General features: G+C 31.3%; 1 protein-coding gene across 5 annotated transcripts in view; it reads left to right on the top strand.

The window, feature by feature from the left end:
• Positions 1-15,329, top strand: part of LOC143048823 (uncharacterized) — a 49,413-nt gene extending 34,084 nt beyond the window's left edge. For 2 of the 5 annotated variants that reach the window (XM_076222714.1, XM_076222703.1), the window contains 3 exons: positions 5,764-5,781; positions 9,737-9,803; positions 10,488-15,329. In XM_076222714.1, coding sequence (XP_076078829.1) covers positions 5,764-5,781; positions 9,737-9,803; positions 10,488-10,561 — 159 coding nt within the window. In that variant the 3' untranslated portion in view covers positions 10,562-15,329. Of the gene's footprint in view, positions 1-4,435; positions 4,517-5,763; positions 5,782-9,736; positions 9,804-10,487 lie in introns of all 5 variants that reach the window. The other 3 variants (XM_076222709.1, XM_076222720.1, XM_076222696.1) reach the window with 2 other exon arrangements.
• Positions 15,330-15,931: the final 602 nt, after the last annotated feature.

The raw sequence follows: 15,931 nt of genomic DNA, 5'->3' as shown, positions 1-15,931 counted from the left end.
TTTTTAATTTCAGATTTTAAGTTTTGGATTTATGGGGCTTTATTCATAAAAAAGGGGGGATTTTCAACACTTCGGACAATAACTCAAAAAAGCTTTCACCAATGTCCATGAAACTTTGGTGAATTGTTTATATCTATTGATGTAAGCTCCTTTTCGTTTTTTTTTTAATTTCAGATTTTAAGTTTTGGATTTATGGGGCTTTATTCATAAAAAAAGGGGGATTTTTAACACTTCGGACAATAACTCAAAAAGGCTTTCACCAATGTCCATGAAACTTTGGTGAATTGTTTATATCTATTGATGTAAGCTCCCTTTCAATTTTTATTAATTTCAGATTTTAAGTTTTGGATTTATGGGGCTTTATTCATAAAAAAAGGGGGATTTTTAACACTTCGGACAATAACTCAAAAAGGCTTTCACCAATGTCCATGAAACTTTGGTGAATTGTTTATATCTATTGATATAAGCTCCCTTTCAATTTTTATTAATTTCAGATTTTAAGTTTTGGATTTATGGGGCTTTATTCATAAACTAGAGGCTCTAAAGAGCCTGTGTCGCTCACCTTGGTCTATGTGCATATTAAACAAAGGACACAAATGGATTCATGACAAAATTGTATTTTGGTGATGGTGATGTGTTTGAAGTTCTTACTTTACTGAACGATTTTGCTTCTTACAATTATATCTATAATGAACTTTGCCCATTAGTAACAGAGAACTATATTTGGTAAAAATTTACATAAATTTACCAAATTAATGAAAATTGTTAAAAATTGACTATAAAGGGCAATAACTCCTTAAGGGGTCAATTGACCATTTAGGTCATGTTGACTTATTTGTAGATCTTACTTTGCTGAACATTATTGCTGTTTACAGTTTATCGCTATCTATAATAGTATTCAAGATAACCAAAAACGGCAAAATTTCTTTAAAAATTACCAATTGGAGGGCAGCAACCCAACAACCAGTTGTCCAATTCATCAGAAAAATTCAGGGCAGATAGATATTGACTTGATTAACAATTAAACTTCTTGTCAGATTTGCTCTAGATGCTTTGGTTTCATAGTTATAAGCCAAAAACTGCATTTTACCCCTATGTTCTATTTTTAGCCGTGGTGGCCATCTTGGTTGAATGGCCAGGTCATCGGACACATTTTTCAAACTAGATACCCCAAAGATGATTGTGGCCTAGTAGTTTCAGTGGAGATTTTGTAAAAGATTACTTAGATTTATGAAAAATGGTTAAAGATTGACTATAAAGGGCAATAACTCCTAAAGGGGTCAACTGACCATTTTGGTCATGTTGACTTATTTGTAGATCTTCCTTTGCTGAACATTATTGCTGTTTACAATTCATCTCTATCTATAATAATATTCAAGATAATAACCAAAAACAGCAAAATTTCCTCAAAATTACCAATTCAGGGGCAGCAACCCAACAACCGATTGACCGATTCATCTGAAAATTTCAGGGCAGATAGATCTTGACCTGATAAACATTTTTATCCCGCGTCAGATTTCCTCAAAATGCTTTGGTTTTTGAGTTATAAGCCAAAAACTGCATTTTACCCCTATGTTCTATTTTTAGCGGTGGCGGCCATCTTGGTTGGTTGACCAGGTCACGCCACATATTTTTTAAATTAGATACCCTAAAGATGATTGTGGCCAAGTTTGGATTAATTTGGCCCAGTAGTTTCAGAGGAGAAGATTTTTGTAAAAGATTACTTTAATTTACGAAAAATGGTTAAAAATTGACTATAAAGGGCAATAACTCCTAAACGGGTCAACTGACCATTTTGGTCATGTTGACTTATTTGTAGATCTTCCTTTGCTGAACATTATTGCTGTTTACAGTTTATCTCTATCTATAATAATATTCAAGATAATAACCAAAAACAGCAAAATTTCCTCAAAATTACCATTCAGGGGCAGCAACCCAACAACCGATTGACCGATCCATCTGAAAATTTCAGGGCAGATAGATCTTGACCTGATAAACATTTTTATCCCGCGTCAGATTTCCTGAAAATGCTTTGGTTTTTGAGTTATAAGCCAAAAACTGGATTTTACCCCTTTGTTCTATTTTTAGCCGTGGCGGCCATCTTGGTTGGTTGACCAGATCACGCCACACATTTTTTAAACTAGATACCCCAAAGATGATTGTGGCCAAGTTTGGATTAATTTGGCCCAGTAGTTTCAGAGGAGAAGATTTTTGTAAAAGATTACTTTAATTAACGAAAAATGGTTAAAAATTGACTATAAAGGGCAATAACTCCTAAACGGGTCAACTGACCATTTTGGTCATGTTGACTTATTTGTAGATCTTACTTTGCTGAACATTATTGCTGTTTACAGTTTATCTCTATCTATAATAATATTCAAGATAATAACCAAAAACAGCAAAATTTCCTCAAAATTACCAATTCAGGGGCAGCAACCCAACAACCGATTGACCGATTCATCTGAAAATTTCAGGGGAGATAGATCTTGACCTGATAAACATTTTTACCCCATGTCAGATTTGCTCTAAATGCTTTGGTTTTTGAGTTATAAGCCAAAAACTGCATTTTACCCCTATGTTCTATTTTTAGCCGTGGCGGCCATCTTGGTCGGTTGACCGGGTCACGCCACACATTTTTTAAACTAGATACCCCAATGATGATTGTGGCCAAGTTTGGTTTGATTTGGCCCAGTAGTTTCAGAGGAGAAGATTTTTGTAAAAGTTAACGACGACGGACGACGACGGACGACGATGGACGACGACGGACGCCGGACGCCAAGTGATGAGAAAAGCTCACTTGGCCCTTCGGGCCAGGTGAGCTAAAAAAGGGGGATTTTTAACACTTCGGACAATAACTCAAAAAGGCTTTCACCAATGTCCATGAAACTTTGGTGAATTGTTTATATATTTATTGATGTAAGCTCCCTTTCAATTTTTATTAATTTCAGATTTTAAGTTTTGGATTTATGGGGCTTTATTCATAAAAAAAGGGGGATTTTTAACACTTCGGACAATAACTCAAAAAGGCTTTCACCAATGTCCATGAAACTTTGGTGAATTGTTTATATCTATTGATGTAAGCTCCCTTTCAACTTTTATAAATTTCAGATTTTACATTTCCGTGTTATGAATTTTTATGCTTAAAAAAGGGGGGATTTTCCAATTTTGGAACAATACATTTAAAGCATAAAAGACAAGTTAAAAGAGCAACGGGCGTGTCATGCGCTAAAGCGCAGCCCTTTATTGGCTTATAACTTAAAAACCAAAGCATTTAGAGCAAATCTGACATTGGTAAAATTGTTTATCAGGTCAAGATCTATCTACCCTGAAATTTTCAGATGAATCTGACAACCTGTTGTTGGGTTGCTGCCCCTGAACTGGTAATTTTAAGGAAATTTTGCTGTTTTTGGTTATTATCTTGTATATTATTATAGATAGAGATAAACTGTAAACAGCCATTATGTTCAGCAAAGTAAGATTTACAAATAAGTCAACATGACCGAAATGGTCAGTTGACCCCTTTAGGAGTTATTGCCCTTTATAGTCAATTTTTAACCATTTTTCGTAAATCTTAGTAATCTTTTACAAAAATCTTCTCCTCTGAAACTACTGGGCCAAATTAATCCAAACTTATCCACAATCATCTTTGGGTTATCTAGTTTAAAAAATGTGTCCGATGACCTGGCCATTCAACCAAGATGGCCACCATGGCTAAAAATAGAACAAAGGGGTAAAATGCAGTTTTTGGCTTATAACTCAAAAACCAAAGCATTAAGAGCAAATCTGACATGGGGTTAAACTATTAATCAGGTCAAGATCTATCTGCCCCGAAATTTTCAAATGAATTGGACAACCCGTTGTTGGGTTGCTGCCCCTGAATTGGTAATTTTAAGGAAATTTTGCTGTTTTTGGTTATTGTCTTGAATATTATTATAGATAGAGATAAACTGTAAACAGCAATAATGTTCAGCAAAGTAAGATTTACAAATAAGTCAACATGAACGAAATGGTCAGTTGACCCCCTAAGGAGTTATTGTCCTTTATAGTCAATTAATTTTCAACAATTTTTATAAAATTTGTAAATTTTTACTAACATTTTCCACTGAAACTACTGGGCCAAGTTGATTATAGATAGAGATAATTGTAAGCAGCAAGGATGTTCATTAAAGTAAGATGTACAAACACATCACCATCACCAAAATACAATTTTGTCATGAATCCAATTCTGCTTCCTTTGTTTAATAGTCACATAGACCAAGGTGAGCGACACAGGCTCTTTAGAGCCTCTAGTTTATTTAAAACTAGCCAATGTATAACAAGCTTTGTATTCAAATGGCAATTAGATTTTCACTTAGTTCAACCAGCATTGATATAACCCTTCAAGATTTCAGCTTATTTTCCCATTTAGTAATATGTGAATGTGTTATGATTATAGCAGAGTAGAAATAGATCATTACGTCACGTTATTCATGGAACACATGTGTTTGGGCATGCTATCCAAAAGAGAGTTCAGGAGGTTCGTAATAAGGGGAGGTAATTAGTGCAGCTTCTAATTAACCTAATAACTGTCTTGGAAAACACAGCTCAAGCTTGTTTGATATTCTTTACATTTAAATTTCTGTCTGTGGGATGTATTTCACTCCAAAATAAAGCTGGTGTCCAATTAAAAGTCTTTTTTTGTTGTTTTTTTTTGCTATTATGAAAGTTTAAAAAAACAACAACATATAAACAACTGTATGAATTATTATTCATTATTAATTACACCTTTACCAATTTTGATTAAAATCTTATGTTGAATTGATTTTTTTTAAGTAAATGGTGTTGAGACTATCTAGCCAGAGACCTTCAAATATATTTCTTCCAAATAGGTCCAACATGGTATAAGATCAATAACATGTTAATGGAAATATGTACCCAAGTGGATTTTTGTTTTTATTTCAATGTGCTGATAAGATTCGTGTGTTGATAAAGAATGCTCTAGTTTTAAAAGTCTTGTTTGAATCCCCTAAAGTAAATCAGAAGTATGTGTGTATTTAATTAATGGTCATAAGAACATATCTTATAAAAGTTTACTGCTTCACGTGAATGATACGTCTCAGCAAATTTGTCGAGAGTTACTAGAAATAGTTGCTCAACTGGATGTGTGCATGTTGCTTTTTTTTTTTTATTAGAACAGTATTTGATATATCAATTCCCGTCTATAAAAATTTCCATTTGATATGTAAATGAATACAAGAGTTGTTCTGCATACTCATAGGCTGATCCAGTGGGAAAAAATTGGTTGATTATATTGGGAATCATTGGACATGACTGGAGCACCCCCTTAGGTCAGACAGCGGGCCCCCCCCCCCCCCCCCCCCCCCTTAGGAAAAGTTCTGGATCCACCACTGATACTCCATGAAAAAGCAGCCTAAAACACAAAAAAAAAAAAAAAAGGCATCTAAAAAGCAATTTGGAGACATGTTGATACCTTATTTCTGGCCCCAAATCCAGATAAATTGTGACTGAATTTATAAACAACTTCAAATGATCTGCGGCCAGCATCAAATCCTTCGAAGAAAATATCTAAAAGTACATTCAGTAAAGGGAACTTATCAGTGTAATATATCAGTACACCTGACAGCAAAAACATAGTAATAGTATTAGTACACTATCAAAGATCACCCTTGTTTATTATGTTGCTGCTTGGCAGGAAAGGTATAGTATTGTTTAATTCACTATATCATGTATGGTCATTAATATATAGATATCTGTGTGTTTCAGTTAAATAAGAAAATTAGGGTAGTGTAAAAATTTTAAGTTGCATACAGCTTAGCATGAATTTGATTTGTTTCCAGACAATTTTCTTTTATAACAATGAAAACCATAACCTGTTAACTGAGGGATATTCTTTTAACAGCTCTTGACAATTTTTTATATAAATCCAAATGGTTAACACGTCTATGGTTTTGGTTGTGAAATGCTTATTAAAATGATTAAATGAGAATTGAACATAAGGTTTCTTGCCTAATGCCCACTAGTAGCAGTAGAACCTTGTTACTATCTTGTTCTGTTATGTTTTGCTTATTGTTTTTTGTACAAAGTTCTGCAAATGAATGTAATAATGGCACTTATGAATGTTCTATTGACATCTGTCTTTGGTTAAATACTTTCAAAGAATAATTGAAACTCAGACAGAAGCCTTGAAATATCAGTAATAGCACAAGTAGAGCTATAAGGAAAAATATTGTTTTTTAGTACTTTCTTACAAATGTACTCTTGCAGTTAAAGTGCACGTTTACAGCAGAAATTGCAGGCGAGAAACAGGGTTTAATCAAAACCCTTACCCTTTACAATTTTTAAGCTTTTTAAATGAACTATTTTTAGCTCACCTGACCTGAAAGGTCAAGTGAGCTTTTCTCATCACTTGGCTTCCGTCGTCCGTCTTCCGTAAACTTTTACAAAAATCTTCTCCTCTGAAACTACTGGCCCAAATTTAACCAAACTTGGCCACAATCATCCTTGGGGTATCTAGTTTTAAAAATGTGTCCGATAACCTGGCCATCAAACCAAGATGGCCTCCATGGCTAAAAATAGAACACAGGGGTAAAATGTATATGTTGGCTTATATCTTTAAAACCAAAGCATTTAGAGCAAATCTGATTGGAGTAAAATTGTTGATCAGGTCAAGATCTATCTGCCCTGAAATTTTCAGACAAATCGGACAACCTATTGTTTGGTTGCTGCCCCTGAATTGGTAATTTTAAGGAAATTTTGCAGTTTTTGGTTATTATCTTGAATACTATTATAGATAGAGATAAACTGTAAACAGCAATAATGTTCAGCAAAATAAGACCTACAAATAAGTCAACATGACGAAAATTGTCAGTCAACCCCTTAAGGAGTTATTGCCCTTTATAGTCAATTTTAACAACTTTTTCATCATTTTTTTGTAACTTGTACAAAAATCTTCTTCTGAAACTATTGGGCCAAATTTAAACTAACTTGGCCACAATCATAATTGTGGTATATAGTTTAAAAAATGTGTCCGATGACCCCACCTACCAAAAACAAATGGCCGACATGGCTAAAATTTGAACATAGTGGTAAAATGCAGTTTTTGCTTTATATCTTTGAAACTAAGACATTTAGGGCAAATCTTTCAAGATTTAAATGTCCATCAGAATAAGATCTATCCCCTCACAAATTTTCAGATGAATCCTACAACCCGTTGTTGGGTTGCTGCCCTAAAATTGGTAATTTTAAGGAAATTTTGCAGTTTTTGGTTATTATCTTGAATACTATTATAGATAGAGATAAACTGTAAACAGCAATAATGTTCAGCAAAGTAAGATCTACAAATAAGTCAACATGACCAAAATTGTCAGAGAACCCCTTAAGGAGTTATTGTCCTTTATAGTCAATATTGAACAACTTTTCGTCATTTTTGTAACTTGTACAAAAATCTTCTTTTCTAAAACTATTGGCCAAATTTAACCAAACTTGGCCACAATCATTACTAGGGTATCTATTTAAAAAAAAGTGTCTAATGACCCTGCCTACCAACCAAGATGGCCGACATCAGTTAATACAGTAACAGGTGAGCGACACATGCTCTTGAAAGCCTCTAGTTTTCAGTTTTCTTATTGTCTAGAAGACCTGGATGTTTTATACACTGTTTTATGTTACAAAGTTTCCATCTCTCATATATCCATTTGATAATAATATTTAGTGCATTGGATCCGTCAGACAGGGTTCATCTGACCTCAAGCTTGTTTCCTGGTTCAGTGGTCAAGGTTAAAGTAAACTGATAGGAGGTCTGTTTCTCAGAAGTAGGTCAACTATATTTGGGATATAGAATGATTGTAATGTGTAGATGTCTGTCTGGCAGTTTCTTAGACCTTGACATCATTTACATGAATCAATGATAGTTTTTAAAAACCTTTATTTTAAGACTTTCAACGTAAAAAAGATTATGATTAGCATAGCTTGCAAGACAATTCAGCATGTGCACTCTTGTTATCTTAAAATCTTACAGACTTTTGTACAGATTCATAGAGATCTGGTATTTCTTAATCTTATTCCTGAATTATGTTCAGAGACTGGAAACAAAATTTAAGTTTTAAAAATGTATTATGGATTGGTTATAGGCTATAAGGTTTTTTTTCCATAGTGGATATTTATGAATAAGGATAATAATTTTGTTCCATAAAAACTATGTCCCTGAAGACAGTAACAATGTAATCATCAAAGTGTGCTTTGTTGCATTGCAAACAAAAGGAGAAAAAATAATCAAGGATTTGGGATTTGACAATTAGCCCTAATGTTGGCGTAGTTGTGCACAGACGATGGTATTAGTTGGTTAATTTTTTTAGTTTAAATTTATGCATTGATATAAACAATGTAGTTGAATTTTTATAATCCTATTATGATTTCATGCAGGGGATAGGAAGAAATAAATATTTTTTTAACAATGTGGAAATAAAAGATAACAAGTTTTAAAAGAAAATACGATACCATGTACAAGATAATATGGTAAAACATGGGCTAGTTCATGACCTCATGTGTATGTGATGTGCCTTCCTTTCTAGGAATAACTACAGTGTAATAAGAATAATATCAAAAGTACCCCCCTTTCCTAAATTCACAGAACATAAGCTTGATGTAGGAAATTTGGTATGCACATTCACAGTGCTTATAAAATAATGAACTAACTCATGATTAGTCAAAGAAGCTTATTAGTAGGCAAAGGTTACATGCTTTTCTAGACAACTTTGGTGTTAGCAGAATAACATTGACTACTATTAAACAATATGATGCTGCATATTTTACTTTTTTGTTCTTAAATGCCTCAGTTCCGCTACATAATATTTTGTAAATTGTAATTTATTGTCATGCTTTTATTTGTGTTCATTCCAAATAAAGTTACTCAATTTAATGGTAAACTCAAATGCATCCCAATTTCAAAATTGACATATCTTAATCTAAGTTTTCCTTAAACCATAGGAAGGAGTTCCCCCTCAAAAAAAAAAAAAAAAAAAAAAAATGAATAAAATGAGCATATGAAACTAAAGTAGAGCAAAGCTAAATTTAATACAGGACATTGCCATGGAAAAAACAAATTGGTATCGATATTAATTTAGTAGAATGATTTTGGAATGGATAATGGTACTGTCTAAAGGTTTAATTAACCATATTCATTTTATGTTGAAATAATCCAAATACCTTTCTCTCCTTTACCCTAAAATTGTCAATATAAAGCAAAAAAATGTGACTTCAGAACATTATTTTTGAGATAATTTTAAGAGGTTGAAAATATTGTCATATCTCTTTAAAAGAGAATCAATAGTCTCTGAACAACAGTTTTTGTTAGTTTTGAAATAGGCTTCCTTTGTTATCAAAGATTTATTTATTTTAGCTGTAAAACTATCTGCTTTCTGTTTCCTGTTTAGCATTTAAGATTTAGATTGGCTAATATTTATAAATTAAATTAATATTCAGAATTATTGAACATGTCTTTATTTTCTTTAAAAAAAGGATTTGTTATAATCTTTTGATTTTAAGATATTTTTATATAGAAGAAAAACATTAAGAGTTCTTTATTTACTAAAAAGAAGTGATTTTAAATAATGAAAAGTACTTCATACATATATATAATTATAGTAAAAAATGTATATATAAATTGCAGCTCAGGTTGAAAAGAAGAACTTTTCAGTAATAAATCATATTTTCACTGCTCCTTTCTTTTGTTTTTCAGTTCAATATAAATCCAAAGAGTTCTGGTTCATCTGAAAATACAGACAGCAAATCTAGCACTATTCCAGGTAGGTATAAACACATTTCTTTCATCGGATTTTCTGGTACAAAACTATTTTAATATATACAGGAGCAAAAAGACACAAGTTTTTATATATTTACGATAAAAAAATATTATGTATTTTAATTATATTGCTGATAAATTTAAGCCAAATTAATTTCAAGTCAGCTCATATAGCATAGGCTGATCCAGGGGGGGGGGGGGCCTGGGGGGCCGCCCCCCCCTTTTGTGGGAAAAATTTGGTGGATTATATAGGGAATCATTGAAGCATGACTGAAGCGGGCCCCCCTTTAGGAAAAGTTCTGGATCCGCCACTGTATAGTTCCATTTTGAATCACAATACACAAGAATACCCATGCATGCAAAATAGATTTTTTTATGGCTAAATGAATGACTACAAAACTTTAGAATGGGTATGAAATATGCCACAGTTAACATGGTATACATCTGTCAGACAGATTGTTGAATGAAACAATTCTTTCTTAAAGACATAGAAGAAGGTGTAATCAACCATTTACTTCCCAATCTTTATCTACAGACTGTTTGCCAGATAGTAGGTTAAAAGACAAAGCTTTTACTTCAAACAGGGTAAAATACAAACTTTACAGAAAATTTTTGTTTAAATATGCATGTAGATATTTGCAACTGGATGTTAAGCAATGATCAATCAATCAAAACTTATTTCTTTCAGGTTTTAATGAGCGTATAGAGAAGAAAGTGAAAGGACCTAGAACGATGCCTTGGGCTAAAAAACACAAGTCTTAATTGTTTGTTAAGGTGACAAATTTCCTTAATCTGCAGGAATGAATTCCAGCATCTATAAGATTATATTTTGACAAAAAGTTTAAAATGTTACTAATTGGCTACTGAAATATTCAGCAGTTGCAAGCATTTCATTTTGTCACACTTGTAAATGTTTGAAAGTAAAATTTAAATATCTAGTTTCTATTTGCCTTTTAACCTGGCTAAAATAGTAAATTCAATAAAATCTAGATTGTTTAATGTCTGAAAAATCATGTAGAAGATTAATTGCTACCAAATTTTGTTAAAATAATACATTTATGATCCACATGTTAAGCTTAAACTCTTCAAACAGGATTCTTAGACTATAACCAGGGTGTCTTATTTATGAACCAGTAGAATTTTTACACTTAATTGTTTCAGTAGCAACTACATTTAGAATGAAAGAAAGAAAAGTTTATAAAATTTGACAGGTTTTTATTTCATTTGAAGTTTGAAATTAATGTTCCAAACAATATTATTGCGAACCCTATCATAGTTTTCCATAGATTCACCTGCAAGTTACCTGTCCATTTAAACTTTTGTAAGTTCTATTGTCCCATTGAACAAATACAACAGGTATTGTTCTCTGTATAGTTTATTTGATGGGACCTTTAAATTTCTTGCAAGAGAAATCTATCACTCATTGATTAATTTACCTGAACAAAAAATTGAACTGTCAATGATAAAAATACATGTACAAATAATAAATAAGAACTCCTGCAAAACTGCATGTGGCATTGTATTTATTCAATATCAATAATACATTTTTAATAGTTTCAATATAAACACTGATTCAAAAATTAAAAGTTGATTTCTGATCAAACTTTTGTATAATTAACCTTAAGCTTATAACCTATAGGAGGGTAAGCTTGTCTAAGGGGGGATTAGTTTGTTCATACTTCAGTATTTATGATAGTAAAATAAATCTCAGCCAAGTGTGCATTGCTATTATTTAGTTACGTTAGTTTGCAAAATAAATTTCAGTCATTTTCAAGATTTCAAAATTATTCAAATGCAAAATTAAAGCGTTTTTTTAATCAAATTAATCATATAATTCTTAAAATATTTTTTTTTATCTTAATTGATGTAATGTGTAAATAATGTATCCAATGCAAAATTTGCACTTTGCATGAATCAAAAGAACTACATAATATATGAACAGTCAGACTCAACAATAACCAGGGGAGATAATTTTAATGAATATATCCACAGTGTTTAAAAATGTTCTCAGATTTTTCTAGCGTTATGCCATCTATAACTGCATCACATATTGCAGCTCTTGTATTGGTCAAAAGTAAAATAACAGTGATTTTATAAAATAAGAGTACAAATAAATTATTGTACAAATGTTACTTTTTGGTTTTCCCTTACATAAAACAGCAAGAAAATTATTAATCTATTTAGATAAATAGCTGAGAAATCAACATAAAAGGAATAAGTTGAGATGAATAACTATTTGTGAAAATAAGTTGGTTTACAGAATTTGAAAAATAAACAAAAACACACATTCATATACCTTGGGCATCTATTATAATGAGTTATGTCCTAATAAATACACTATTGACATCCTTTCATAAAAAAAAAGTTTTGAATGAAGAATAAAAAACAACAACCAGGGTATATTGAACAATAACAAGTGTATTTTCATTTATTTGGAAGAATTTTTTTTTACTCAGGTAAATTAATCAATGAGTGATAGATTTCTCTTGCAAGAAATTTAAAGGTCCCAGCAAATAAACTATACAGAGAACAATACCTGTTGTATTTGTTCAATGGGACAATAGAACTTACAAAAGTTTAAATGGACAGGTAACTTGCAGGTGAATCTATGGAAAACTATGATAGGGTTCGCAATAATAACTTAAAGAATCTATACAACATTCGGCAGGAAAGTAGTTAAGAAGTAGGGTGATGTGAATTTATTAAACATTGGTTTTGTTTTTGTGAAGAACAAAGGCCTTAGCTAATAACTGTGTATAGGGTATTATATATATATAAGTTCATATTCACCATTTAGGATACTCATGGATATGACCATCATATGTATGTTGGAAAAGGGTGTTATATTTCAAGGAACTTAAGTTTGATTTTAACTATACAGATACTTACTTCCAAGTGTTAAAATGTTACTACCATCCACAAATAAGCTAGTTAAAAGGGTATGAAGCATGGTCATTATCAATTGATTCAAATTTGCTTTACAAGACTTGTATTTTTTAGATAAAGAGGGTAACACAATCTATAACTTGCACTTATATTTTGCATGAAGTTATACCTATACCAATATAGAATCCAACAAAACAGTCAAAATCTTTATAGATTTGTAGTTATAGTTTTCATTTCTGTTAAAATATATAATACTAATGATCAGCTCAAAGTTAAGAAACATTATTAATCAATTTGCAATGATATTCATCTTATTCACCCATATAATGTGATATTTTTGTTTTCTTATACTTTTATTATGCCATTTATTTAGATTTTTCATGCTATCAAGCCATAATATTTGATAAAATGCTTGCTTTAATACAATATTTGTGTGATTTTTTATCTTTTTTTATTAACAGAATATACTTTGTATTGTGGAGTCCTTATTATTCCAGACTAAATATATTTGTTCATGTTTTTTAAGGTTTAGATATACTAAATAACTGCATTGATCTTTATATATGTAATGTCACCAAAAAAACCAGGAGAAAGTAGTTTTCGATCAGATTGGTTCATGTATTAGACAAACATCAAAATTTTCCCCAACAACTATGAAAAAAGATTTTCAACTTATAGAAAAAAAATATATATCAATTAATAAGCTTCATAGTTGAACCTGATGTTTCATCTTTTAAGTTTTACAAACAGATATGTAGTGAAAACTGCAGTCTTGTGACTTATTAACAGAAAAATATCATATATAATCTATTAAATGGTGTGCATCACAAATAGAGATCATAGTTTTGTTTTATTGGGAAAAGCAATAAAACAGCAGTATATTTTGATGAAAAAATAATTCATTCTTTACTGCGAAAATGTATAATATTGCAATATCTTGAATTTGTGCTACTCTTACTTTAAAGCCTTGATTAATATTTTATATAATCATGATGAGTCTTAGGGTCCATGACCAGATAAATATGCCCCAGAGTATACCTTTTTTTTTTAAGAGCAGTAGAAAACCTAAATACAAATGTATAAACAAAGAACACATAAACTATTAACCTGCAGCTGATCTCTCTGATCTATGTGTTCATTGTTTCTATTGCTTGAAATGTTATTCTTGGTTGTGTATGAGATTAGTGTGTACATTATGTCAATTACTGTCATTATTTTTTTACTATGTGTACTATGTTTATTATATTTATTGCTGCTATTCTTTTCATCATTGTTAAAAGAAAACACATTTTTGTTGAGTTCATCCATGTTTATATATGTATTGACTGCACATCTTTGTTTATGATGCCTTCAATTTCATTCTTTCATTTCATCATTGTTTTCTAGGCAGTCAGTGGGCCCTCTCTTATGAAAATTTCTGGGTCATCCACTGACTTTTTTTTCTATACAGTAATGTACTTAAAAGATGACTATTTGACATTCGTATAGGGAATCCCCACTATTTGTATAGGGAATCCCCACTATTTATATACAAATACTTGCTGTTTCTAAGCCCTTAAGAAATATTATCTTCTATTTGAGACAGTATTATATATATAATTAGTTATCAAAGGTACCAGGATTATAATTTAATACGCCAGACGCACATTTCGTCTACATAAGACTCATCAGTGACGCTCAGATCAAAATAGTTATAAAGCCAAACAAGTACAAAGTTGAAGAGCATAATTGTGTGATATGTCCAAATATTATTATTTTGGAAATAACCTTGATTTAAATAGAACCCATTAGGCTGTACTATTTAAGGCAGGAGTCGGTTTCACAAAAAAACTTGAGATTAAGATTGATCATAAGTCATGACCAATTCAGTTTACCTAAGACAATCTTGGTCATCATTTTTTTGGTGAAACCAACTCCAAGTGAATGATACATGATCTTTGGAGCTAATAGTTTAAATTCTCATTATATCTACCAAATAACTATAACATTGCTTTAAACTGTATATTATCACTTGGTGGATATGTTATTGTGATTAGTGCTTTCATTGATGAACATTATATTGTATACACACACTACAAAGTGATAATATTTGTGATACGCTATATTTTTGTACTACTTTGTAATTTTATATATCAATTTAACATTTACCATTAAATAGTTTGTATGTACTTAGATACACCTGTCAGTAGTACAGTATAACATATGTAGTCTATTACTAATATTAAAGAATGAAGTAGAAATATTTTGACTTTTTTGGATCATAGTACCAGTATGACATTGACTTTTTAAGAAGTCAGCTGTATATTTAAATTCCTTTAAATGTTTTGGTTCAATGAAGAGTGTATTTTTAATAACATTCCAATTCTAACAATTTCCATGTTACAACCTACTTTCTCACTTTGTCTTGATGGTACAAAAAATGTATTGTTTTTGATATAATATAGTTGAGACTTAAATTTAAAAATTAAAACTTGCAAATTATTAAATATAATTTTGATATAATCATGTTTATAAATACCATGTATAAAATCAAAATTTTGATATAACTTTATACAACTGACAAATGTACATTATATAATTTATGCACTATATATACATGATTTGATAAGTGCTTGTTATATCTTTAATAAAGTTAATTTTGTTAGATTTGTTCCTGTTTTTATGTCTTTATGGGCATTATGTTTTCACGTCTGTGCATTCGTTCGTCCATTCACTTTCGTTTGTCCTTCCGTTCGTCCGTCTGTTCGCTTCAGGTTAAAGTTTTTGGTCCAGGTAGTTTATGCAACTTGAAATATTTGAGATGGGGCATCTGTGTTCTAGTGACACATTCTTGTTTGTTAGTGTTGTAAATTTTGGGTTTGTGCATGGGAGTACCTGCATGTAAATTGTTTCAATTTAGGTCAGCCTCAAGATTATGTCAACATTCTAAGATAACATTACCTACTTTCAAAACTTGCATGACAGAAACCCGCATTAAAACCTTTGTTTCATACTAAAAAGATTCTTATAGATGGTACAACCTGAAGTTCTTCATTTTAGTATTGTAAACTTGTATGTGCATATTGATGAGAACAGTTTGCTGATTTTTGTCTCGCTTGATGGAGTAAAAAAGCGAGACAAAGGTATGCTGTGGCAGCGGCGACAGTGGCGTCAACAATGTATTAGTTTGTGATTAGGTCTAGTTTATGACGAACAACTAGTTATAAGTTAAAGATATTTGGTATGCAGTTGTATTAATATTGGCAC

Source organism: Mytilus galloprovincialis, chromosome 1 (assembly GCF_965363235.1).
Source record: "Mytilus galloprovincialis chromosome 1, xbMytGall1.hap1.1, whole genome shotgun sequence".
Lineage (NCBI taxonomy): Eukaryota > Metazoa > Mollusca > Bivalvia > Mytilida > Mytilidae > Mytilus > Mytilus galloprovincialis.
The sequence above is the reverse complement of the archived record's forward strand: the minus strand, read 5'-3'. Positions and strand labels throughout refer to the sequence as shown.